General features: G+C 39.5%; 1 protein-coding gene across 6 annotated transcripts in view; it reads left to right on the top strand.

Annotated features, from left to right (window-relative positions):
* ACACA (acetyl-CoA carboxylase alpha) overlaps positions 1 to 27,193 on the top strand; it is a 268,183-nt gene that overhangs the window by 104,359 nt on the left and 136,631 nt on the right. For all 6 annotated transcript variants that reach the window (XM_068529919.1, XM_068529921.1, XM_068529920.1 and 3 more), the window contains 14 exons: positions 4,600 to 4,809; positions 8,433 to 8,603; positions 9,569 to 9,730; positions 10,363 to 10,526; positions 14,084 to 14,234; positions 15,450 to 15,553; positions 17,322 to 17,403; positions 17,864 to 18,009; positions 19,403 to 19,553; positions 19,729 to 19,863; positions 20,220 to 20,366; positions 21,191 to 21,379; positions 21,922 to 22,022; positions 22,781 to 22,869. In XM_068529919.1, the coding sequence (XP_068386020.1) occupies positions 4,600 to 4,809; positions 8,433 to 8,603; positions 9,569 to 9,730; positions 10,363 to 10,526; positions 14,084 to 14,234; positions 15,450 to 15,553; positions 17,322 to 17,403; positions 17,864 to 18,009; positions 19,403 to 19,553; positions 19,729 to 19,863; positions 20,220 to 20,366; positions 21,191 to 21,379; positions 21,922 to 22,022; positions 22,781 to 22,869 (2,002 nt within the window). The remainder of the gene's footprint in view (positions 1 to 4,599; positions 4,810 to 8,432; positions 8,604 to 9,568; positions 9,731 to 10,362; positions 10,527 to 14,083; positions 14,235 to 15,449; positions 15,554 to 17,321; positions 17,404 to 17,863; positions 18,010 to 19,402; positions 19,554 to 19,728; positions 19,864 to 20,219; positions 20,367 to 21,190; positions 21,380 to 21,921; positions 22,023 to 22,780; positions 22,870 to 27,193) is intronic.

The raw sequence follows: 27,193 nt of genomic DNA, 5'->3' as shown, positions 1-27,193 counted from the left end.
CTGAGAGCAAATTAGGAAAGGTGGCCAAATTAAAAAAAAATAAATCTGTTTTAAGGCACTAGAGATCTTTCAAGGCAATGAAGAATTTGGGGGCTAAGATATAGGAGAAGAATGAAACCCAGAGAGGTCTCATGTTTGAGGCCATTTTTTACCTAGAGATATCCTTTAGTTTGAGAAGAAGCAGTTGAAAAGCTGATTAGGGCTTCCCTGGTGGCACAGTGGTTGAGAATCTGCCTGCCAATGCAGGGGACACGGATTCGAGCCCTGGTCTGGGAAGATCCCACATGCCACGGAGCACCTGGGCCCGTGAGCCACAACTACTGAGCCTGCGTGTCTGGAGCCTGTGCTCCGCAACAAGAGAGGCCACGACAATGAGAGGCCCGCACACCGCAATGAAGAGTTGCCCCCGCTCGCCGCAACTAGAGAAAGCCCTTGCACAGAAACGAAGACCCAACACAGCCAAAAATAAAAAAAATAAAAAAAAAAAAGCTGATTCGATTTTTCAACAGTCTTATAAGACTAAAAGGAAAAACCTTAGACTGTAGGGTTTGCTGAAGAGGGTTCCCTGGGAAACCTCCCACATTTTAGGTTGGGATCTTGAAGGAGTAAGAATGAACTAGAAATAGACCAGTTCTCAAAGGGACTAAATCTCAGCTTCAAAATGCTCAACTCTTGCCTCCAGCATGGTGTTCTAGGGTTGCTAGCATCCCTAGCCACCAGCAGGAAGCAAATATAAATTCTCTCTAGAGAAAGGTAACATCCAGAACCTCAAATTATTTCTATTAATTTTTCAAATGCAGTTTCAAGCAGTCAATTAAAAATAAGCAGGCATCACAACATTGTAAATCAACTATACTTCAATAAAATAAATTAAAAAAATAAGCAAGCATATCAAATTATGTGTTTGAAAACGAAGAAAAATAAAAGCCAGTAGAAACAGACCCACAGAGGGTTTAGATAATGGATCCATCAGACAAGGATTTTAAAGTAACTATATTTAATGTATTCAAGGAAATTAAAGATAAGATTGAGAATTTTGGCAGACAACTGGAAACTATAAAGAAGAAGCAAATGAAAATTCTAGAACTGAAAATGCAACAACTAAAATTAAGTGAATAGAGGAGTTTAATGGCATATTAGATGCAGTTGAAGAGAGAATTAGTGACTGGATGATAGGTCAGAAGACAATTCAGACTGAAGCATGAAGAGACAAAAAGGATGAAAAATACAGAAAAGAGCATGTGAGAGAGTATTTGCAAAGATGACCATGATAACTCCTCCCATCCCTATATACACACCTTTTTCTAGTATGATTTTGCCTTCTTCCCACAAAGAAATAGAGTCTTTTTTTCTCACCCTTTGAATTTTGGTTGGCCTTGTGACTTGGGTTGACCAATAGAATGTGGTAGAAGTGGTGTACAAGTTCCAAAGCCTAAACTGCAAGTGGTCTTGTAGTTTCTGCCCTTGCCCTTTTGGAATGAGCCTTAGACTTGCCTTGTGAAAAGCCCAGTTTAGCCCTCTGGAAAAGAGAGGCCACACAAAGCAGAGATGAGTTATCCCAACTGAGGCTTCCTAGACCTGACAGTCACCAGCACCTTTGAGACATGTAAGTGAGGCCACGTTAGACCATCCAACCCCAGTCAAGTTGCCAGATGACTAACTACGTGAGTGGCTCCAAGCCAAGATCAGCAGAAAAACTGCCCAACTGAGCCCAGCTCAAATTGCTGTGAGCAAATAAAAAAAAATGGTCAGCATCCTGAGTCACTAAATTTTTGGTGGTTTGTTAGGCATCAATGGATAACTGACCCAGAAATTGATACCTAAAGGTGTAATACTGCCCTAACAAAAAAGTAAAATATGTGGCATTGGCTTTGAGACTGGCTCATAGGTGCAGGCTGGAAAAATGGTAAGGAGGTTGTTAATGAAGGCTGGAAGAATGGTGAACAAACTTTTAGTGCAGGATGGAAAGGCAGTGAGGGAAAAGGTAACCCATGTTCTGTAATGATGGACCAATTACCTGAGGTAACTTGGAAGGTAGAGACTGTATTTAGTGAACTTGTAGACCTAGTTAAGGAGATCTTTTTGGATAAAGTGTTAACAGTATCTGTTGAATGCTTTTGGTTGCTTTTGCTGAGGAACTATAAAGAGGGATGAACTAAAGAAGGTGTTTCAAACTTGTTGAGTTTGAAAATAGAACTATTTCTCATTCCCAATCTCTCCAGCTGGCAAAAGATTTTCAAAGTAAAAAATGACTTCAGAGTAAAGACCAAATCAAGAGTGCCTGGGAGATCCTTTAAGACCTCAGAAATATTTAAGACAGTACCTGGTAGATTACTCTCTCAGCTAGAAAAGAAGGGCTTCTAAGAATTTTAAAGGTGTTGTCCCACAGCAGCCTGACAAGCCCGAGGTACAGAGAGGTCTGTGCAGAAAAGTTATGGATATGCTTTTGGCGCAAGTAGTGAATTTCCAATATGATTCATAGGAAAACCACAAAGTTTCTGAGAGAATTCTGTTGATAAATGCACCAAAGGGACTAAAGGGACAGAGACAGTTCAGACTTCAAAGAGGCCTCTGGGACTTCGATTTTCTATGAATAGGAAGCAGACTGGAAAAGTTGTTCAGCTGTAAACATTAGTAATTTCTAATAATAAAAGAGATTTTTCAGATTGTGGAGCCAGGAGCCCAGAGGGCAGCTAAAAGCAGAGGGGACCCATGGATTAGGAAACCACTCACAGGGAGCAGAACAAGACCGTAGTAAAAAACAAAGCAAACAACAAAAAAAATTCCGTGTCCCTGGAGTAAGGGAACCTCACAACATCTGCCCGTCTGGATTTCAGAATTGTTGTGGACCAGTGACTGCTATGTACCTCCTGTCCTTTCTTCTTTGAATAGGAGTATCTTTTACAGTTATTCTCTCCCCATCTCATCATTAAATGTTGGGGGTGTTGGGGGCAGATAACTTGTCTCTTTAGTTCCCAGATCTTTGGATCAAGAGCACCTGAGGAGCTGCACCCAAGGAGTCTCTTTTGCTTGTGGACATGACTTATGAGAAAATGGACCTCAAGCCTGATGCCATGATTGGATGACTTTGGGGGTCTTGGGAGGGGGTGAGTCTATTTTGCATGTGGGAGGTATGTGAATTATTGTGGCCAGAGGGCGGACCATAGTAGATCGTTTGCAGCGATGGCCGCAATAACCTCTCCTGTTCTTGAATGTATAAACCTTTGCAATGTGACTTTGCCTTTCCTCCCATTAAGAGGTGGCATCTCTTTTCCCACCCCTTGAATCTTAGCTGGCCTTGTGGCTTGCTTAGACCATTAGAATGTGGCCAAAGTGGTATTGTGTAAGTTCTAGAGGCTAGTGCTTGTGAAGCCTTGCAGCTTCTGCCCTCACCCTCTTCTTGGAACACTGCATTGAAGAAGCCTGGTCTAGCCTACTGGAGGATGGAGGCCACATGCAATAGAGATGAGCTGTTCCAGTCAAGGCTCTGTAGACCTACTGGCCAACAGTCAGCACAAGTCAGCAGACATTTGAGTGAGACCATTCAGCCCCACTCGAGCCAGCAGATGATGATGTGCCCATGAATGACTGTAGCAAGACCAGAAGAACTGCCCAGATGAGCACAGCATCATGAGCAAATAAAATGGTTGGTGTCCTAAGAAAGCCACTGAGTTTTGAGGTGACTTGTTATATAGCAAAACAAAGCATAAGAGATACAGAGCATAAAAGACAGTGAAATGATCTAACGTGTACTTTGAGTCTCAGAGGAGAAGAGAGAGAAAATGGAGCAGAAGCAATGTTTGAAGAAATCATGGAGCAGAAGCAATATTTGAAGAGACAATGGCTAAGAATTCTTCTGAACTAATGGCTAAGAATTTCCTGAAAAGATACTAAGCACAGATTCAAAAAACACTATGAGCCCTGCAAGGAGAAGTACAGAGAAAACCACATCTAAGTTTATCAGAGTAAATCTGCCACTCCACTCCCCTAAAAAGACAGAGAAAAGAGAAAATCCTAAAGCAGCCAGGGAAAAAAGATTACTTTCAAAGGAGTAATAATAAGATTGATAGCTGACATCTCAGTAGAAACAGTGGAAACCAGAAGACATTGCGGTATCTTTAAAGTGCTGAAAGAAAATAGTTGCTAGTGTAGAGTTCTGTATCTAGTGACAGTATGCTTCAAAACTGAAGATGAAAGTCCTTTGACTACAACAGTACTGTATATAATGTAACGTGAACCAGGAAAGTATCTAGTCTAGAACAAGTTGTGCATTTGGTTGTTTGGAATTGATGGCAGTATTTTGCCCTTTTGTGGAATTTGTGTGTGTGTGTTTTCAAAATATTTGTTCTTTGCCCTTGTAACACACTGGATGTTCATACATTTTTGTATTTATCAATTAATATTCGTTATATAACTAAGAATGCAATATCTTTAAGAAGGATGAGGGCATGAACTATGTTTTATTTATTTTTGTATTTCTAATGATTAACATGGTCCCTGACACTTCTAGGCATCTGCCTGTTGAAATGGAAGGAGCTTATCAAGATAGAAAAAGTGCTTACCGCTTAAGAATTTGTTCTATTTCCTTTTCTAATATAGGTTCAAGCTGAAGTCCCTGGATCTCCTATCTTTGTGATGAGACTAGCCAAACAATCTCGTCATCTGGAGGTGCAGATCTTAGCAGATCAGTATGGCAACGCTATCTCTTTGTTTGGTCGTGATTGCTCTGTACAGCGCAGGCATCAGAAGATTATTGAAGAGGCACCTGCCGCTACTGCTACTCCAGCAGTATTTGAGCATATGGAACAGGTATGTATATGAAAAGCTCTAATTTTTGTTTTCTTACACAGAACTACTACTCATTTAATTCATATGCCCATCTGAGAATAGTGGAATTTCAAGAGGTGGTTCTGGATAACTGATAAGATTATATCCTTTTCCTAGAGGAAAAATAAAATAAAAATTCTGCTCCTCTCCCTCTAGTAGAGATACCAGTGAACACTTCAAACTCTAAATTAGTTAACGCTTTTGACAAGAAATCAGTGTACTATTTTGAGTAGGGATAATGAAGAGAAATGTTTTGGGATTTTTTTAATCTTATTGTCTGGTTCTTTAACAAGCTCATGATAAGCAGGTAGTTGCATTTTCTAGATTGATTATCCTTTAGTCTTCAGATGAATTTGTTCAAGTCCATTGTCTCTTAAAAGTTCCTCTAAGTATCTTTAAAATTTACGTAGTCTATATTTTTGTATGGAAAATAATCTCTCAGCAGTTTTACAGGGTCCCTTGGAAATAGTTGTAGTTTAGGAGTCTGAACATGGTCTTTTCTGGAACCTTGACTCAATCTTCATCTTATTGGAGATATGTTTTCCATCTTTTTTCTCCCTGATTCCAAAGAAGCTGAATATATGGTCGTCTGTATTTTAAGTTTAATTTCTACATGTGTGTGTGTGTTTGTGTGTGTGTATTAAGATTGATTCTTTAACTACTGTAATAAAGAGGCCTCCAAAATACAGTGGCTTAAACAAGGTGCAAGTTCTATTTCTCTCTCTCATCATAGCTCAGAGATGAGCTGGTGCCAGGGACCCCGGTTTACTGCTTTGCTATTACTAGGAGGGGAGTCAGCAAACTACAACTAGCAGGCCAAATCCAACCTGCCACCTGTTTTTGTAAATAAAAAAATTTTTTAAAAAAATATTTATTTATTTATTTATTTTACTTTTGGCTGTGTTGGGTCTTCGTTGCTGCGTGTGGGCTTTCTCTAGTTGTATCGAGTGGGGGCTGCTCTTCGTCGCGGTGCGCGGGCTTCTCATTGCAATGGCCTCTCCTGTTGTGGAGCACGGGCTCTAGGCGTGTGGGCTTCAGTAGTTGCAGCACGTGGGCTCAGTAGTTGTGACTTGCAGGCTCTAGAGCGCAGGCTCAGTAGTTGTGGCGCTCGGGCTCAGTTGCTCCGTGGCATGTGGGATCTTCCTGGACCAGGGATCGAACCATGTCCCCAGCATTGGCAGGCGGATTCTCAACAACTGCGCCACCAGGGGAGTCCCTGTGAATAAAATTTTATTGGAACAGGGCATGCTAATTTATTTATGTATTATCTATGGCTGCCTTATCACTGCAGTGACAAAGTTGAGTAGTTGTGACAGAGACTATATGGCCCACACAGCTGAAAATAATTATTATCTGGCCTTTACTGAAAAAATTTGCCAACCCTTGTCCTAGGGTGTCATTACCTTATGATTAAAGCTAGCTCGCAAGAATATGTTCACACTGTAGCCTGTGGGAGGGGGAAAAAGAGGACTTGGAAGGCAAGCATATAAAAATATGAGCCAGAAGTCACACATATTACTTCTGCTCACTTTTCACTGGACAAAATTCAGTTACACAATCACACCTAGCTGCAAGGGATGTTAGGAATTGTAGTCACTAGCTGGGTGGCCATATGCTCAGCTGAAATTCAGGAGATTCTATTACTAAATGGATGACGCAATGAAAAATTACTGGAGGGCATTTAACAATCTGTGTCTGCTCCTCTGGCTACCCATTATCCTTTCACACCCTTTTTGTCACTCTTGGAACATTCTTAGCCTTTCCCCAAAGAAGACAGCCCAAAGTCCCACCTAGTTACTATATTCAGCCCAAAGTCCAACTCTCTAGGTAATGTACAGTCCTCTCTGTTATATGTACATGTGGCTTTGTATGGGCCAGTGACCTAGAATACAAGTTACCTACCCCTTGTGATTCCTCCTTTCACCATATACAGTGGTGGAGTAGGAACAGGATAACTCCCATTTGGAAAAAAGAAGAATGAAAAATAGGCAATAATCACTGGTCCATAGCAGTTATCAAATTCTTCTAGGTAGGAATTGTGGTGATTTCCTGTCATGTGGTGGAGTAATACCTCAAGTAGCCCTCTGGCTGCCCCTGGTTCTGCTCTCTGGAAGTAAATTCTTTGCCCGTCATCCCTCAAGGCACCGTTAAGGCCTTTTTCTCTGGGAAGTTCTTCGTTGTTCACCGTCCTCTATGACTGAGCTTTGGAGACCATGCCTTCTTTGGCAGAGCTTTTACCGCTCACTTCCTGCTGGTGCAGGGTTGGGGCCACAAAGATGACTGTGATTATCAATCATGGGTTTTGAAAGCCAGATGTGTGGTTTGTTTAGAAATACAATTCCTTCAAAACTTAGTAAGTTTCTGGACTCTTTGCTTCTAGTCAGCTTCAGGTAGGAGTAACCACACTCAAGATTTCTGGACATAGTAGCTTTTCCTCTTTATTTACTTCCTTCTATCTTCAGCCCTCTTTCTCTCCTCAATTCAGTACTGACTACCTTGAGGCCAGCTGATACTAAAGCAGCCCCCTTGACTTGATCTTTGGCACTGGGTTGCTTCAGGGTGAGAATCTAATCTTCCGGTTTGGGGATACAAAGGCATTTGGTTTTTTTCACATTCTGACTTCTTCTAACCACTTTTCTTAGGGCTTAGCTGGTGTTTTGTCCGCATTCCAAGTTATTGTAGGAGACAGTTTACCAAATGTTTTCTTATGCCTAACAAGGAGGCCACCAGTTTTCCGGTCTGCAGTATCTGTTTCCTTGAGAGCTGCTACCCTGTTGTTAAGTCAGCATCACATGCTTTAATTTTTTTAAATATCAGCATCCTACCTGAATTTAATAGTTTCTGTATTGATTAGGGTACAGGTTAAGCTATTGTAATAAAGAGATCCAAAAAAATACAACCACGCAATAGGATAGAAGTTTATTTTTCCTTTCAATCATAATCTGAGGTGATCTCTCCAGGACCAGTAGGACCATTCTGCTCCATGAGACCATCTTGGGATTCAGGTTCTTTCTGTTTTGTTTTGTCATTCTTAGTATGTTCTCATCTGCATGGTGAAACGGGCTTGCACTGTCATGACCATGTTCTAGTCCATAGAAGGGGAAAAGCCAGGAATAGAGGACAAGCAATTCCTTTTCAAAACATGGTTCAGGGATTATGCATATCACTCACCAATGCTGACGTTGCATTGGTTAAAACTTAGTCACTTGCTTTAAGAGAGGGTGGAAAATCTAGTCTCTAGCTGGACAGCCATGTTTCTAGGAAGAATTTCTCGTATTCTAGGAAGAATACTAGAAATACTAGGAACAAGGATACAATGCAGAATCTCCCATGGTGTTTTATTTTGCTTTTGTGTGCTTATGCCTGATAGGGTGGGGTTGCCTGTGACCCCAAGTGAAAACCACTGTCTTCACCCACCTTTGAGCTGAGTTTGTCTTCCCTGTGCAGGAATCTTGGGCAATAATCAGAGAGGGTGAAATTCACTCTCACATGGCTAAAAGCCTTTATAAACACTGGCTCTTTGAGAGGGAGAAGCTATAGATAAGTAGTAGCCCATCAGCTGGACAAGGTGACATACTTATGTTGCCTTATCTTTCTTCTTTGAGTGTGCGGTGAAACTTGCCAAAATGGTTGGTTATGTGAGTGCTGGGACTGTGGAATACCTCTACAGCCAGGATGGCAGCTTCTACTTTCTGGAACTGAACCCTCGGCTACAGGTGGAGCATCCTTGTACAGAGATGGTGGCCGATGTCAACCTCCCTGCGGCACAGCTCCAGGTGAGTCACCCTGCTCTTGATCAGAGAGTTGCTTACAGAAGTTTGAAGTGTCAGAGATGCCTGCAAAACTGGTTCAACCAGCGTCTGATAAGAGAAGATGCCTCTTATCTGAGTCTTGTGTAATGTTCATCTCTTGCACTCTATGGCTTGGGATGTGTGGTACACACATTTTTTAGCCAGACACATCTGATATAAAATGTCATATATCAGAAAGAAACTTCACAAATAATATGCTTTACTCAGTTGTTTAAATTATAGGAAACCTTACAAACATCGTAATTGTCCTCTACTCCTTTTTCCTGCTGTTGTAAATTGAAGCAATTCCACCTTAGAGTGGTGGCTGAGGTTATTCATGGCAAGAGTGTGGCAGCACACATTTATGTTTTTAATGTTTAAAGTTCTGGCTGTCAATATTATTTTCTCCATTCAGCCCAGGAAACAAATGCTATGGGAAGCAGTAATAGTTCATGATGAAGTTTGATATTATTTGTAAATAACATATTCTTTGCCCACATTGGGAACCCCTTCTGGTCCCCAGTGGTCCCTATTAAGGAACCCAGTAAATAAAGATCTATATACTTTCTCCAGTGGTTTGTGGCGATAATTATGAAGTAATTATGACATAGTTAGGACTTTTTAGCTGTCTGAACTTGGAGAGCCACTGACACTGACTCTTCCCTTGGATATTTTCATTCTGATCCCTGGATGGGGAAATGACAATTAGAGGGAAGCTCATGTCTATTGCATTAGGGATTTGGGGACTTTTTAAGGAGTGGGGAGTATTTAACAACTTACGTGTGTTTTGTTTCAAGTAACTTAGAGTCACCTATTCAGTGATGTAGGATGCAGGCTATAAAAATAGGGTGTTTTAGGTGGTGGCTACTGAAATGAGAAATCTGATAGCTTCCACATTTTAAGGCAAGTAACTGTGAAAAATGAGTGATGTGTGTTTTATTACATTTCAGATTGCCATGGGGATCCCTTTGTACAGAATCAAGGATATCCGTATGATGTATGGGGTATCTCCCTGGGGTGATGCTCCCATTGATTTTGAAAATTCTGCTCATGTTCCTTGCCCAAGGGGCCATGTTATTGCTGCTCGGATCACTAGTGAAAATCCAGATGAGGTAACCCATCACTTAAAAGGTTTACACTTTTTTTTCCCCTGTGAACTTTAATATTAAGATGCTATCTGAGGGCATATCTGAAATATCTTGGGACTTCCTCTGGAGAGGGAAATTCATAGAGGCTTCATCAGAGCAGACAAATAAGTAATCACTGTTCCATTGGTCATTTAGACCTATTTAGTCACTGTAGAGTCCTCAGTGGGTCCGTAGCGCTGGACATTGGCTCGCAAGCCTTTATGATTTTTGTGTATCATTTCTGCTTTTGTGTGTGTGTGATTACACAGAACCTGAACAATGAGTATATGAACGTTCTCTTCCTTGGAAATGTAATATCATCTCATATTCTTCATTCTCTAACAGGGTTTTGTTTTTTTTTTTCTTTTGATTTAAAAAATTTATTTCATTTAGTTAATTTACAATATTACATTAGTTTCAGGTGTACAGCATAGTGATTCAATATACTCCATTTACTGACTGTAGCCCCTGTGCTGTACAATACTCCTGTAGTTTATTTATTTTATATATAGTGGTTTGTACTTCTTAATCCTCTACCCCTATATTTCCTTTCCTTCCTTCCCTCTCCCTCTTGTTAACCACTTGTTTGCTCTCTATATCTGTGAATCTTCTGACAGGGTTTTAAGCCCAGCTCAGGAACAGTTCAGGAACTGAATTTCCGCAGCAATAAGAACGTTTGGGGCTATTTCAGTGTTGCTGCTGCAGGGGGACTTCATGAATTTGCTGATTCTCAGTTCGGTCACTGCTTTTCCTGGGGAGAAAACCGAGAGGAAGCAATTTCGTGAGTATAATAGCATTTGATTGCATTTCAGAGAATAAACTTGTGCTAATCTTCAATGAAGGTGTGAGCATGGGAATGGGAATCATGTATTGCTATAAAAGTACTAATATGAATAACCTTCTTGAAGAAATATATCTTTGACTGTACTTACATTCATGTTGTATTAAATTTATTCAGTGTTTGGCAGATGTTTTTCTGTCTGTTGCCCTGAGCCTTTTCAAGTATTTTTGCTTTCAGTGTTTTTAATAAACTTATAAAATTGATTGCTTTAAAGATATCATATTTTTCTATAGAAATGGTGTTGTTATTTGGGGGTGGAGGTAGATTCTTGTCCAAGAACTTGACATATGTCAGAGATAAGACCTGTTATTTGTCATCAAAATAAAGGTATAGCTGTAAGTGTCCCGTAGCCATTTAAAATAATAAAGTGAAACTGCTTATTACATGAAAAGGGCATAAGGGGACTGTCCACATTGCTTATATGAGAGACCTCAGTGAACTATGAAATATACACACAGCATATAATATAACTGGTATATCATAAGTATTAGTTAATATTCTATTGAGCGTAAACATTAAATATTAAATAGCAGTTTTGCTTGCCTGAAAAGTAGGGCTCTAGGAGGTAATTTTGACAGGTTAGATATTTTAGAAGATCTATCCAAAATTGATCTAGTTCTATTTTTTAATTGTCTATTTACTTGAACCAAGCATTTAATACTATTCCTTTTACCTTTAAACTGCACACATAGATTGTGTAATCAGTAAGTATTTATTAATAATGTTGGTTTTTAATAATGTGTTTAGAAGTTGGGAAATCTCAATTTTTCTCTATTTTGTCCTCTACAATTCTTCCCACTTATTCAAAACTATAAGTGGAGTTTTCAGAATTAAAGCAATGCTACCAGAAAAACCATCTGGTATAAAAGTTGCCTTTTATTTTTCTTTCACAGTCCTATCCTGCTTTGCCAAAGTGAAGAAGGTTTACACTAGAGCTTGCAAATTGGTGGCTTTCCAACTAGTCACAGCCACAGATGTGTTTTGATTGTCTTGTAGAGTGTTAGTTTTTTTAAATCGCCAATATTTAAAAATTGGGAGATTGAAATAAATACATGGATTTCTGTCTTCTCTTAAAAAAATGGGATGATGGTTGGTTTTATATTCCACTTGGCAAAAGTTAACTGAAGCTTTGTGTGACTGCTTCTTTTAGAAGAAACATGAACTCTCTAGTTCACACAGCTCCCATCCAGTCTGCCTCACTCACTTACATCCCCAGAGTGGCCGCTATTGGTATTTAGGTTTCCAGTCCTGATTGGCACGCCACTGAGCATTCTCTACAGGACATGTCTTACGACCTGCTCCAAAAGCCTTGCTCCTTACTTCCTGACCTGCTCTGTACATTTCTCTACAGTGTAAAGCTACCAGGTTAATGTTTAGCATATGAAAATTATGGTCTCTACAATAAGCTTGCCCTTTTTTTGGCCGCGCTTTGTGACATGCTTGATCTTAGTCCCCCGACCAGGGATCGAGCCCACACCCTCCTGTAGTGGAATCGCAGAGTCTTAACCACTGGACAGCCAGGGAAGTCCCTAAACTTGCTTCTTAACACCATGCTAAAGTTCATTCTTCAGCTCAGAGTTTGTTTCTTCTTTCTTCATTATGTTAGGTCTATATTCTTCTGCTTGGTGTTCATATTCTTCTCCAGAATAGCCCCAACCCATATTTCCCGCAGACTGTAATTTAAATACCGTGAGAACAAGACCGTGTCTGTCTTGTTGCTGCTGTCTCCCCTGAACATAGTAAGCATTCAGTAGATGTTTGTTGAATGAACGGACTTGCCCCTCATTCCTGTCCTCGTACCCTCTGCTTCAATCATAACATTCCCTGAACACAACCCCTAATTTATTTCCTTTTTCCCTTTGTTCTTGCTACTCCCTCTGTCCATCCATTCATTCACTCCATTCAACAAATATTTACTGAATATCTAATGGCTCTGACAATATAATGAGGATCAAGATAGGGTCTGTGCCCTCATGGAACTTTATGATCCAGAGTAAGAGAGGCAAATAAACAATTGAGCACAATGTAGGAAGTGCTATCTCTGATAGTGGGATTACGTAAGGGTGTTATAGGAGCGTAGAGCTGAGTCAGCTAACTCAGTCCAGAAAGGGTCAGGGAAGGTTTCGCAAAAGGAAGTGACATCTAGATTGATATCTGAAATATGTATAGGAATAAGCCAGGCTGAGATAGGGCATAGAGAGGAGGATGGAGGTGGGAAACAAATAATGTTCTAGGCTGAGAACTCCTGGACCACTTGGAAGAATATTTCTGTCACAGTCATAATGCCAGCTTAACTTTTATCCCATTTCAGATCCCACATTCTTTTTCTTTTTTTGAGTTGAAGAATAGTTGATTTACAATATTGTATTAGTTCAGGTGTACAGCAAAGTGATTCAGTCATATATATATGTTTTTTTCAGATTATTTTCCATTATAGGTAATTACAAGATATTGAATATAGTTCCCCATGCTATTCAGTAAAAACATGTTGCTTATCTATTTTATGTATAGTAGTTTGTATCACTTAATCTTATGTTCCTAATTTATCCCTCCCCCCTCCCTTTCCCCTTATGGTAACCATAAGTTTGTTTTCTATGTCAGATCTCACATTCTTTATGAAACCATAGGGAGGTGGATTTTCTCCCCTCTTAGAACCGCTCCACACTTTGCTTATATCTCTCCACTGGTATTTATGATATTATGTCATATATTTTTAAAGTGATTATTGTCTCCACATTCTCTCTTCCTTAGGAGTCTAGTATGTGTCTTGAGTCTGTGAGATGCATAATAAATATTTGTTGAAGTAAGGACCTGCCCTGTTCAGCATAACACTGGGCAGAAATATACAGGGAAAAACCCCACAGTATTTGAAATTTTGTTAAAGTTAGATCATTTAACAGTTAATTGGAAAGTAATCAAAGTAATGAGCAAGTCATTCCACAGATGGCTAAAATGCAGCTTAAAAAAAACACCACTGTCACACGCAATGTCAGGCTAATACCTGACTTTCCCCAGCCAGTTACCTCCATTGTATGGAAACCTTTAAATTAAGGTATTAGTGTTTGTAAAAATTCACTGAACAGTATACTTAAGTATATTTTATTAAATGTAAACTTTACCTAAATAAAATAAAAAAGGTGTAAGGAGGGGAGAATTATGCCCTAATTCTAGTTAGCCAGCAATAAATGAATGGAATGATGGGAACAGTGAAAACTGGGTGGTTTGCAGATAATTTATTCTGTATTCTGTGTAATGAAATATATGTGATCTGCTGATGCTCTTATGGTAATATTAGTCAGACTCGTAAGTTTGCTGACTTCTTGAAAATTCTATCTGGAATGAGCACATATATATCTGCACCCTCATTTGTTCTTGGAACTGTCTGTCTCTCTCCCCCGCCTCCTGAAACTCTAAAGGAATGAAACGATTCTTGAAAATGATTGAAAAACACTAAAACATTTGTTGCTGAAACAGAGCTGCTTCTATCCTTCTCCCAGAAACATGGTGGTAGCTTTGAAGGAACTATCTATCCGGGGCGACTTTCGAACTACAGTTGAATACCTGATCAAATTGTTGGAGACTGAAAGCTTTCAGATGAATAGAATTGACACTGGCTGGCTGGACAGACTGATAGCAGAAAAAGTACAGGTGTGTATTTCTGCACTTACACAAACAGCTTCTGGGATTGGGTTTTTATAGGCTTGTGGTGTGATCAGTCCATGCTGCTAGATAAAATTTATTTGATTCTAATCTAAATCGTTCTCGGCCTATGTGGAAAAATCTAGGCGTCAGTGTGATTTTAGCACTGTAAGAGTTCTTGTGCCTGTGTTACACAGTCACTTTATAGGTTGTAGTATTACTTCCAAGGGTATATTTGAAGAGAGGCACGCAGGGATTGAAATACTTGCTCTTTCCTCACTTGATGTTAAATCTGGTTCAGAGTTACCAACTTTTATATCTATCTACCAAGCACTGATGAGAGGGGCCTCATTTTAATCAACAGAAGTTACCCTTTGTTCCTGAATTGCTGGGCTAATGTAAATTACTCAAGATTTTGTATAAAATTGTTAGATTCATGTAAATTAGCTGGAGGTCCAAATTTTGGTTCCACACCATTTTTCTTTGAGATTATCAGTAGCCAAATCTTTGCACCTTTTTAAGTTTATTTGTGACAAAAGCTTGTTTTTGAGCTACTCTTTGATTGGCTCAGTGGAAATCTTAGGGAGGGTGGAGGGAAAGGTGTTTTTCATCTCTATTCAAATGAGGCCTCTATTCAGATTCTAAAAATAAATGTGTTTTTGTCTCAAAAATCAGTTGGGGGCTGCTAGCACAGTGGTTAAGAATCCGCCTGCCAGTGCAGGGGACACGGGTTCGAGCCCTGATCCAGGAAGATCTTACATGCCGCGGAGCAACTAAGCCCGTGTGCCACAACTACTGAGCCTGCACTCTAGGGCCCGCGAGCCACAGCTACTGAGCCTGCGCACCACAACTACTGAGCCTGCGTACCTCAACTACTGAAGCCTACATGCCTAGAGCCCGTGCTCTGCAACAAGAGAAGCCACCACAATGAGAAGCCCGCGCACCACAATGAAGAGTAGCCTCTGCTCACCTCAACTAGAGAAAGCCCACGTGCAGCAATGAAGACCCAATGCAGCCAAAAATCAATAAATAAAATAAATAAAAATTTTTAAAAATACTTTAAAAAAAAAGAGTAAATGTTAAAAAAAAAGTCAGTTGGACAATAAGGATGGAGACTCTCAATGGTAGCTGATTCTTCACAGCACATTTGAGCCTGATTTAAATTGAGGGGCCATGGTGCCAACTGACCCTGCTTTTGATCTGCCCTCTTTTCCGTCTTTTCAGGCAGAGCGACCTGACACCATGTTGGGAGTTGTGTGTGGGGCTCTCCACGTGGCAGATGTGAGCCTGCGGAATAGCATCTCCAACTTCCTTCACTCCTTAGAGAGGTAGGCTTTGCTTCTCATAGTCTGTGCAAGCTAACTAGTGGTCCTGAGTACAGGACTGAAGTTCAGAGGCCCAATTTATTCTTCTCTCTGTTCCTGGCAGCTTGTGAGTGCTACTTGTTATTCACTGACCATGGAGGCAGGGGAGAGAAGGGATGTAGGAGTTTATGGCAAATGATTTTGGGGCTCTAAGGGCAGATTCTAGAAATTGGTTTATACCACAGTTAGAATAAGTTGCTTTTTAAAAACTGGAGTCCAGCTGAAGTAAACATTCTGTTCTGTACAAGCATCAAATCTCTCCAAGCCCTGGTGATGAAAATCTGGTGTTTTACTCTAGCAAGGAACCCTGAATATTTCATATATGACCTGTAAAATTTCAGGAATTAATAATTGAGGCTGATATTCAAGATGACCTCATGAGTCTTTTAAGTATGTGTGGGGCTAAACTCATTTCCAACACTGGTTCTGAAGACTGAGCTCTGCCTTTGAGTCCCTGGCGGAATTGTCCACAAGGCTAATCACTTTATAGCACTTTAATCACAGGCACTTTAATTCTTTCTGTGTTGTTAGACTTACATCAGCTCCATTTTGAGGTATCTGAAAGGAAGAAAAGAAACAAACTTTTAAAAATTGAACTGAGATTTCAGTTGTTCAAGTCTTACCATGAAAATCTTTCACTGTGTTACACTTATGCGCTAAAACCTTCATCACATTTCCCTTCTGTATCAGATCTAAATCCCTCAGAGTGACTTCCAACTCCCTATATACTATGGCACCTTTTTACCACTTGAGTCATACTCATTTCTATTCTTCAACGTGCAATCTCTAACCTAGTTAAATGGTTTCCCTACTGGTGTACAGATGTGTCACACGTAACCTCTCCTCTACGAGCTCCCCTTACCTTTTTAACGTTACTTTAAATTTATTTTTAAAACTTGTGTTTTGAAATGATTTCGGACTTATAGAAGAATTGCGTAAATAATACAAACAACTTCTATGTATTCTTTGTCCAGATTCACCCATTATTAACAACTTGCCTCACTTGCATTTTTACTCCCTCCTTTAACTATTATCAAAGTCTTTCTTGATAGTGTTTCTTTCCTTCCTTGGCAATGTCCTTCCCTTTCCCCCTCCACCCAGCCATGGCCTGCTGCCTTTTTTTTTTAAGACCTCAAATAAAATTCAGTTGATAGGGGTAGATTGCACTGGAGCTTTTCTCCTTTTTTATGTTTTAATTTTATTTATTTTTAAGAACAGGTAATATATTCACATGGTTTAAAATTCGAAAGGCACAAAAAGGTATGTAGTGAAAGGTCTCCTTCTTACCTCTGTTCCCTCGCCACCCAGTTTCCCTCCCTGTAGTCAACCCACGTTACCAGTTTTTTTCTGTAATCTTTCAGACATATGGTAAGTTATATAAGCATATATATGTAATATTTGTTTCTTCCTACCACCTATTTTTTTTTAAACACAAGTGGTAGCATACTCTGAAGCTGTCCTACACAATTTCACTTGCTTTTTTCATTTAACAGTGTATTTTAGAGGGTATTTCATGTTAGTGCATAAAGGGCTTCATCTTTCTTTTTTAATGGCTGCATAATATTCCATTATATGGCTTTTTTGTAATTTATATATCAGTGCCTTACTGATGGTCCTTTAGGTTGTTTTCAGTCTTAATATTCCAGGAAATGCTATAACTGATAACCTTTGAGATTCCCTTGTAAACTTTTAGAACTTTCTAGAAGTGTCTCTCACATTGTTGTTCTTTCAGGGGTCAAGTCCTTTCTGCTCATACACTTCTGAATACAGTAGATGTTGAACTTATCTATGAGGGAGTCAAGTATGTACTGAAGGTATGCTGAACCCCACTGAAGCCAACGTTGTACTTTTTGCCTCTCTCTTTGTCAACTTGCTTCCTTTAGGTCAAGAGATGGGGGGAAAGTTTGGTTTACTGCAGGGCTGGGTGTTAGTGAAATTATAATCATTATTAGTGTCAGTAGCCTTGTGTCAAAGCAGTATTTTATGATTCTCTGAAAATGTTTTAGCTGTTGCTTAATTTCACATATGCAGCCAAGAGATAAAGGAGACAGAGAGCAACCAGAGCAGGGAGATGCATCTAAGGTCCCCCCTCTTTGCTTGCAGCAAGGCTGAGCCATGCCCACAGACACTAGTGTTCAGAGCACCAGTGCCATGAATTTCCTTTCTCTCTGGCAGAGCTTTCTTACCTAGATCTCTGAGATACTGAAATTTTGTCTGGGACTCCCCTTGGAAGGGACACACTGACTTGTCTCTTCGGGTTCTCATTTCCTCCAGGTGACTCGACAGTCCCCGAACTCCTACGTGGTGATCATGAATGGCTCGTGTGTGGAAGTAGATGTGCATCGGCTGAGTGACGGAGGACTGCTCTTGTCCTATGATGGCAGCAGTTATACCACGTACATGAAGGAGGAGGTGGATAGGTGAGTGGCTGTTTAAGGTCCATTTGCTGGTCATTGTATCAATCTTTACTCTCAGTAGTCACTAACTCTTGGGATTTTTCAAGGTCTTTTTGTGGATTCTATTCTAATTAAAAAAAAATAGTACATGCACTTAACAAAAATTTCAAGAGTATTAAGAAGTATTTATAATTAAAAACATTGTCTCTGGGCTTCCCTGGTGGCACAGTGGTTAAGAATCCGCCTGCCAATGCAGGGGACACAGGTTCGAGCCCTGGTCCTGGAAGATCCCACATGCTGCGGAGCAACTAAGCCCGTGTGCCACAACTTCTAAGCCTGCGCTCTAGAACCTGCGAGCCACAACTACTGAACCCCGCATGCTACAACTACTGAAGCCTGCATGCCTAAAGCCCATGCTCCGCAAGAAGAGAAGCCCTGGCAATGAGAAGACCGCGTACCACAACGAAGAGCAGCTCCCACTCGCCGCAACTAGAGAAAGCCCGCGCTCAGCAACAAAGACCCAATGCAGCCATAAATAAATCAATAAATAAATGAACGAATGAATGAATTAATGAATTAATTAATTTAAAAAAATTGTCTCTCTGCCGCTCCTGTGCGGGCAGACAATGAAAAATAAATTCCCCTTTTTATATGCTACCACTGTTAACAGTCTCATATGTTTTTGCAGAAATTTTGTATGTATATACAAGTTACATATATGTACATACTGTTTTTCTTTTAAATATATTCACAAATAAAAATAACATTTAGTTCTGTACCTTATTTTTTCCTTTAACATATTTCATACTGTTCAACACCAATCATGCAGTGTGGCTGTGGTAATTAACTGAATTAACACATGGAAAGGTTGTAGAACATTGTCTGTGATATAGTAAGAGTTCAAAAAATGGTAGCTATTACATCAGCATCACCTTCATTTTATTTTTTCCTTGATGGAGGTACCTATTCTTTTTAATGGTCGTATATTATTCCATTATATGGATGTATCATAATTTATTTAATCTGACCCTTACTGAGGGAAATTTGGGTTATTTGGCATTGTAAACAAAGATGCAAGGGACTTCCCTGGTGGCGCAGTGGTTAAGACTCCACGCTCCCAATGCAGGGGGCCCGGGTTGGATCCCTGGTCAGGGAACTAGATCCCACATGCATGCCGCAACTGAGGAGCCAGCGAGCTGCAACTATAGGAGCCCGTGAGCCGCAACTAAGACCCAGCGCAACCAAATAAATAAACAAATAAATAAATTTTTTTTTAAAAAAAAGAATCCAATAAATGCTGTGTGTGTGTGTGTAGAATGAAGTTTTCAGGTTTTTTTTTAAGATTGACATTATCCTACCATTATCTTTTACAACTTGAGGTGCTTTATTGACTTACATACTCCCACTTATCTCCTAGGTATCGCATCACGATTGGCAACAAAACCTGTGTGTTTGAGAAGGAAAATGACCCTTCGGTGTTGCGCTCACCTTCTGCTGGGAAGTTAATCCAGTACATTGTGGAGGATGGAGGCCATGTGTTTGCTGGCCAGTGCTATGCTGAGATCGAGGTCAGGGTGGTGATTGGGCTTCCGGGCCATGGGAAGGAAGGTGGGACAAGAGTTGGCTGGGATTGACTAGGACTCAAGAGTAACAGAAAGGAAGTAGAAAATAGAAAGGGGAAGTGTCAGTAGCTGTCATTAATCCCTAAAGCTAGGTCCTAAGAGATTTTATTTTTCACTGTAGGTCATGAAGATGGTGATGACCTTAACAGCTGCAGAGTCTGGCTGTATCCATTATGTCAAGCGGCCTGGAGCAGCTCTTGACCCGGGCTGTGTAATAGCCAAAATGCAGCTGGACAACCCCAGCAAGGTCCAGCAGGTGAGTAGGAAGATACTTTTAATATTGCTCTCCAAGAGCAGATTACATGGTAACAGTAGTTTGGAAAGGCAAGTGAGTTCAGTCCTTGGTTTTCCAGTTTTTCCTTAAGCTTTTTAGCCTGATCTTATGGCTTGTATGTGTGCCTTTGGTATTATGGAACTAGAATTTGTAAGAGTTATTATGATACTAAGATTCCGTGATTTTCCTTATGATGTTTCCTCCGTTGACTTCTCTCCTTGTAGCTGGGTATGGTGAAGGGGAGTCTTGATTTTGCATGATGAATCTAAGTTGCAGTGGTGTGTTTGTACCCTGAATAGAAGGTGGTGGATGACTTGATCTCTCATTGGGATCGACAGGCTGAGCTTCACACAGGCAGTCTGCCACGGATCCAGAGCACAGCACTCAGAGGCGAGAAGCTCCATCGAGTATTCCACTATGTCCTGGATAATTTGGTCAACGTGATGAATGGATACTGCCTTCCAGATCCTTTCTTTAGCAGCAGGGTATGAATCACTTTTCTTGGGGAGGTGGTGTGGGGGAAGGCGTATACATAATAGGGTACCTGTTCTCTAAGATAGTTTAAAAGTCATGTAAGGATTTTTTTTTTAAGAGGGAGAAAAAGAAAGCTGTTTGATCCGAAACTCTCCCACCATTAGCTCTCCCACCATTAACTCTCCCACCATTAGTGGGATTTGAAGTCTTTAAATCCTGCTTCTTATTTCTGTTATTGACTTCGCATTTAATTGGGATTTAAACCAGATAATAAGGACAGTGTTAGGTGCTTATATTGCAATTTCAAAGTAAGTACAGGCATACCTCGGAGATGTTGTGGGTTTAGTTCCAGACCACCGCAATAAAGCATGTATTACAAGAAAGCAAGTCACATGAATTTTTTGGCTTCCCAGTGCATAGAAAAGTGATGTTTACACTATACTGTAGTCTATTAAGTGTGCAATAGCATTATGTCTAAAAAAATGTACATGCCTAAATTAAAAAATGCTCTGTTTCTAATAAATGCTAACCATCATCTGAGCCTTCATTGAGTTGTAATCTTTTTGCTGGTGGAGGGTTTGAAACAGTGCAAGAATTACCAAAATGTGACACAGAGACATGAAGTGAGCAAATGCTGTTGGAAAAATGGTGCTCAACACAGGGTTTTACAAATTGAAATTTGTAAAAAATGCAGTATTTGCGAAGTACAATAAAGCAACGCACAATAAAGCACAGTACACCTGTACTATATGGTAGTGAATTCAGATATATTATTTTATTTGGGGGATTGTGTTAATTTTGTCTGGTTCCTATTTTATTATTTCCTTCTTCTCAGGTAAAAGACTGGGTTGAACGGTTGATGAAGACCCTCCGAGATCCCTCCTTGCCTCTCCTAGAACTGCAAGATATCATGACCAGTGTGTCTGGTCGTATCCCCCCCAATGTGGAGAAGTCTATCAAGAAGGAAATGGCGCAGTATGCTAGCAACATCACATCAGTCCTCTGTCAGTTTCCCAGCCAGCAGGTATTTATAGAGTAACACTGTCATTTTCTACTGGCTGCCCATGCTAGAGTTCATGTTGTAGGATTCCTTCCTGTTTGGATCCTCCTTACTGTCTGGATGTTGTGCTTTTGAAGTTTTAAACATTGTGCCCTTTACAAAACTGCTTCATGATACAAGCTCAATAAGGTAAGTACTGTGTGTGAAATGTAAAGTATCTGTGGTTAAGAGGAAAGCATATTGGCCATGTATCCCATAGAGTTTTGTTCTTGGGGCTGTGCCTTAATTAGAAGTATTTTTGTGCATTTAAAGTAGGCGGATATTTGTAGTTCTATCATCAGAGACTTCCTTACTATCTCAGCAGCATACTTATTACCCTTTGCTTTCTTATTTATCGTGAATGAGCCCCTAAACTATACCAGGTAACTTGCAGCTACTCTCAACATGTGAAAGAAACTGTCATGTTAATAATTAAGAAGCTTCCTAGTGTTGATGCTATGCAGGCTAATGCATTGGGTCCCTTTACTGGGCTGGGCTTCATTTTTTTTCCCTTTCTTATACTTTAGATTGCCAACATCCTAGATAGCCATGCAGCTACATTGAACCGGAAATCTGAACGGGAAGTCTTCTTCATGAACACTCAGAGCATTGTCCAGCTGGTGCAGAGGTAGTTACGTGGAAATCCAGATTCCCAGACCTGCACATCCCCATACCTTCCTTTCTTCTAAGTAGTCACAAAGAGGTTTACTTCAGGTTTGACTTAGAGAAATTAGAAAGCACCTCTATCTTAGAAAATATGTTATATCTACTAAATATCTTAGAATCGTGAGCTAGCTCTCATACTCAGTGTTTCTGATGACTTTATTCTGCATCTTTCTGTCAGTTATTAAGGCACAGAAATCTCATCGTTTTCTTTTTCCTTGCAATTTCCATGAAACTCCTAATTTTTCTTCTGGCATAGGGCCCCATTTGACATTTATTCTCCTTAGCTTATGGACTCAACTGTTGGATTAAATGAACCTTCACAGGACATTTTCAACTTTAAGATATTCATAAACTTTTCAGATACCCCTTAACCATTTCAAGGGTGTGGTGATCGTTTCAACTTAGCAATGGGGACTGAACCAGGGTGTTGGTAGGTAGGGCTATCAAGTGGTTTTTGGTTTTGTTTTGCTCTCTTTTTTTCTTGATTCCTTTATAAGAAAAAAAAAATCTTGTCTGTAGCCATATTTCTTTTAGGCTTGAATTTAAATTGATCTGGTTCGTTGATTCTAGGCTACCTCCTGTCCTGTCCTAATATTAGAAGGAAAGCAGTTCAGTAGAAAGTCTAGTAAATCTGGGCTCTGGGTTTATTATGTAATAGTCTGTTATTTAACAGTGTTAGCCTGTCAGGATTTTCAGCGGGGACTTTTTCTGTTTGCCCAGGTACCGCAGTGGTATCCGAGGCCACATGAAGGCTGTGGTGATGGACCTGCTGCGGCAGTACCTGCGAGTAGAGACGCAATTCCAGAACGGTAAGTTCCTTCCTGAGGACTCTGTATCTGGGAACATTTCCCTCGAGGACTGAGCAACAGCTGAGCCGGTCCATCCTGTCACTAACACTTGACATTAACAAACTCTTCCTCCTTTCCCCAGTCCCTTAAAAATTAAACCTCTATATCTCACTAGCGCCAAAGAAAGAACAACAACAAAACAGCTTGATGAGATTGTGAATCCAGTGTGCTTCTGGGAGAGGGCTGGGAAAATTTTTCTAGCAGAAGATTGGCATCTTCTTGACCTCGTACAGTGAGAGCTGGTTGAGTCACGACCAGGCTGAAATTGAGAAACCCTATCCGAAGAGCTTGCCTCTCAGCAGCTGATCCATGGATTAAACCACAGGCCTCTGAAAAAGGCTCAGATTTTCCAGTGCTTTTCAGTGTATCAGTTAGGTGGAATTTATCCCTGGCTCTCTCTGTAGAACTTCACTAAATGATGTACAAAGTCTCTGACTAAATCACCCTGGCTAAGATTTTAAAGCTACATACTGGTGATACTGGTTTCTGCCACAAGATGGCAGTGAAACACCACAGAATTTGAAAGATTACCTAATATTTTCTTTTATCAGTCTTGCTCCCTTTTCCAATCCTTAAAGGATGACTCTCCCACTCATGACAAGGAGAAATACTCAAGTAAATACTGCAAACTAAATGCAGCAATGTGTGAAATAATAGATCACAACCAAGTTGGCTTTATCCCACTAGTGCAAGCTTGATTAATATTTGAAAAACCGATTAATGTCATTTATCATGTAATAGACTAAAACAGGAAAAAACATGGCCATCATCTTAAGATATGGATGATAAAAGTATCTGACAAAATTTAATATGCATTCATGATAAATTCTTAGCCAACTAAGAATGAGATGGAACTTTTTATCATGTAAAGTTCTCCTACAAAAAAATCTATAGGATGCATCATACATAGTGGTAAGATGTTGAAAGCATTCTCTTTAAGATTAGGAATAAGACAACGACACATGCTATCATTACTGCTATTCAGCATCATACTGGATATCCCAGCCAGTGCAGTAAGACAAGAAAAAGAATGAAAAGGTATGAGGATTAGAAAGGAGTAAGGAAATAAATCAGCCACTATTAGATACGATACGAGGTCTACCTAGAAAGCCTCAAAAAATCCACATATTTATTATTAGAATTATTTAAAATCTAACAGAGTTGCTGGGTACCCAAGTCAATATACAAAATTCAAATTTTATAGTGGAACAATCATTTAGAAGAGCAGTTTAGGAAAATATTCCGTTTAAAATAGCAGCACAAAATATGAAATTCTAAGGAATAAGTCTAACAAAAAACGTGCAACCTCTTTTGGAGAAAAATTATAATCAGTAAAAATAATAAAGAAGATCTACATAAATATCATGGCCTTAGATCGGAATATATATTTGCAAAGTGTTGATTCTCCCTGAATTCATCTGTAGATTCATTGACATTCCGATAAAAATCTTACTCGTGTATTTTTGTGGAATTTGTCAAGCTAATTCTATAATTTACGTGAAAGGAAAGGTAACCAAGATTCTTCCAAAGAAATACACTGTGGAGGTATTTGTCCGGTTAAATATCAAATTTTAATATAAAGCCGTATTAATGAAGAGATAGTGATATTGTTGTAGGGGCAGATTAATAGAACAATGGAACACTGGGTCTATTAACCGAGAAGCAGACGCAAGCATATATGAAAACTTACTTTACAGCAGAGCAGGTATTGTAAATCATGAGGAAAGGATAGACTTTTCAATAAATGATGCTGGGACAATGGATTATTCATTTGCCAAAAAAAAAAAAGATCCCTAACCTAGACGATACACACAAAAATCAATTCCAGATGAATTGAAAACTTAAACATGTACTAAAGAGGCAAAGCTACTAAATTTTTAGGAGAACATCCTTATGACCTCAGGGCAGAGAAGATTTTGTCATATAAGACCAGTAAGTACAGGGATTTCCCTGGTGGTCCAGTGGCTAAGACTCCGCACTCCCAATGCAGGGGGCCCGGGTTCCATCCCTGGTCAGGGAACTAGATCCCGCATGCTGCAACCAAGATCCTGCATGCCGGTAACGAAGATCCCACGTGCCGCAACTAAGACTGGGTGCAGCCAAATAAATAAATAAATATATTTTTTAAATTACTAGTAACTTAAAAAAAAAAAGACCAGCCAGTACAAACTATAAAGGAAAAGGATAAATAATTTGACCTCACTTAAGAACTTTTGTTAGTGAAAAGATACCATAAAAAGACTGAAAATACAAGCCACAATGTGGAAGAAAAATATTTACAAATCATAACAATTAAAAAAGGATTAGTATCTGTAATCTACAGAGCACTGCTTTGAATCAATAAGTAAAAGACAACCTAATAGAAAAATGGGCAAAAGATATAAAAAGATAATTCACCAAAGAGGAAGCATAAATAATCCACAAACTCATGAAAAGATGTTCAGTCTTATTACTAATTAGAGAAATGTGAACCAAAACCACAGTAAGATTGGCAAAAATTTGAATTTCACATCATCTTCCACCACTTCTGTAAGCAGAAATGCAAATTGGTACAACCACTTTGGAAAACAGTTTGTCAGTACCTAATGGAGTTGACCTTATTTATACTCTTCAACCTAGCAATTTCACTTTTAGATGATATACTCTAGAGAAACTTTTACACATGTTTATTAAGGACACATATACAGTACTGTTTGTGGCAGTGTTATTCATGAATAGCAAAAAAGACTGGAAACAACCCAAATATACGCAAGTAGAGTAGATAATTGAATTCTAGTATATTCCTGCAATGGATTACTCTACAGCAGTGAAAACGGATGAACCAAGGTCCACACATGAACAAAAGATGAATCTCAAAAACATAATGGTGAGGGAAAGAAACAAGTTACAGAATGATCCATACACAATGATTCCATTGTTATCAAGTTGAAAACAGGAAAAATGAAACTATGTATATACATTTGTGATAAATGTAAAGAAGAGCAAAAGAATGATTAACATAAAATTCAGCTTAGTGGTTGTTTTTGAGGAGGAGCACATTGGATCCTTCAAAGATACTAAAAATGTTCTGTTAAGATAGATGGTAGTCACTTGGGTGTTTATTTCTTCTTCTGTGTGTATACTTCACAATAAAAAGTTTTTAAAAAGAGGCACTTGGTATCATTGCTTTCTTCCTGCTTAGTGTCTCCACTGCCTCTCCTTGGATAAATATTCTTTTTATTTCCCCCAGTTCTGGTAATTTCTGTTACCAAGATATATTTCTGTTGTCACTTCAAAGCTAAGTTTTGGTCAGGAGAAATATGAATTTATATAGGACAAGCAATTTTTAAACGGCTTCCATTTTGTTCTAAGTGGGTCTTTTATGATATTGGCAGCTCTCTAAATATTGTAGTCCACTGTTTTTCAAATATGTTTAGTTTTATTTTGAAAAGAAATCTTATGTCAATCTCTAATATTTCAGATAGATAAAAGCAGAGTTGCCTTGGTTGATTGTATTCAGTATTTGAGGAATCCATGGTAATGCAGTTTGAATGCCACTGTTTTGGTTTGTAACCTAACCTGCAGGCTGAAGTAAGGTGATAATCCTTTACTATTTTCATAAAATCCTGACCCTTGAGACTATTCAAACACTAATTCTCCTTTGCTTGGAAATTTAATTCTGAGGTAAGCTGTTTTTAAAGAACTGAATATTACTTGTATCCCATGGTAGATATCACTACAGTATACCCGAAGCTTATGCTTCTGTTGCAAAACATAACTCTGCTAGGCAGAACTAACCTGCCCCTGGTGGCCTTGTGAAAGGCCAATGAAAATATACATAACTGTACTCTCCCTACAGACCTTTTGACTTAATGCAAGGTTCTCCCTGATCTATGCCTTAGTTTGGATTTGGAGTTCCTAGGCATTGCTTAGCTGCTTCATGGACTTCCAGGGGAAAATGTTGATTCCAGAGGTAGCAGCCATCCTTCTGGTGGACATTGATAAGTTTGGTGTTTTATTTTTGAGCTAAAACTGTTCCTCCTAGTTAGGGTGAAACATTTTCAGTGAGTCAGACAAGACATGGAACCAGAATCTCTAGCTGGGGTTTAATGGTACTGACGTTTCTTTTTAAGCAGCCGAACCCTCTCTTCTAAGGAAATCGCTCCAGGAAGCTAAATAAGAGAGTTTAGAGTCAGGGTAGGGGGTTGGGCTTATCCCCAACCCCTCAGTAAGACGCACCCTTCCCCGATCTGTCAGAATTTTTTTTAATGAAAATAAGGCTTAGAGATTTGCCCAGGAGCATACA

This window comes from Eschrichtius robustus, chromosome 20 (assembly GCF_028021215.1).
Source record: "Eschrichtius robustus isolate mEscRob2 chromosome 20, mEscRob2.pri, whole genome shotgun sequence".
NCBI classification, from domain to species: Eukaryota; Metazoa; Chordata; class Mammalia; order Artiodactyla; family Eschrichtiidae; genus Eschrichtius; species Eschrichtius robustus.
This window is presented reverse-complemented; position numbering and strand designations above follow the sequence as displayed.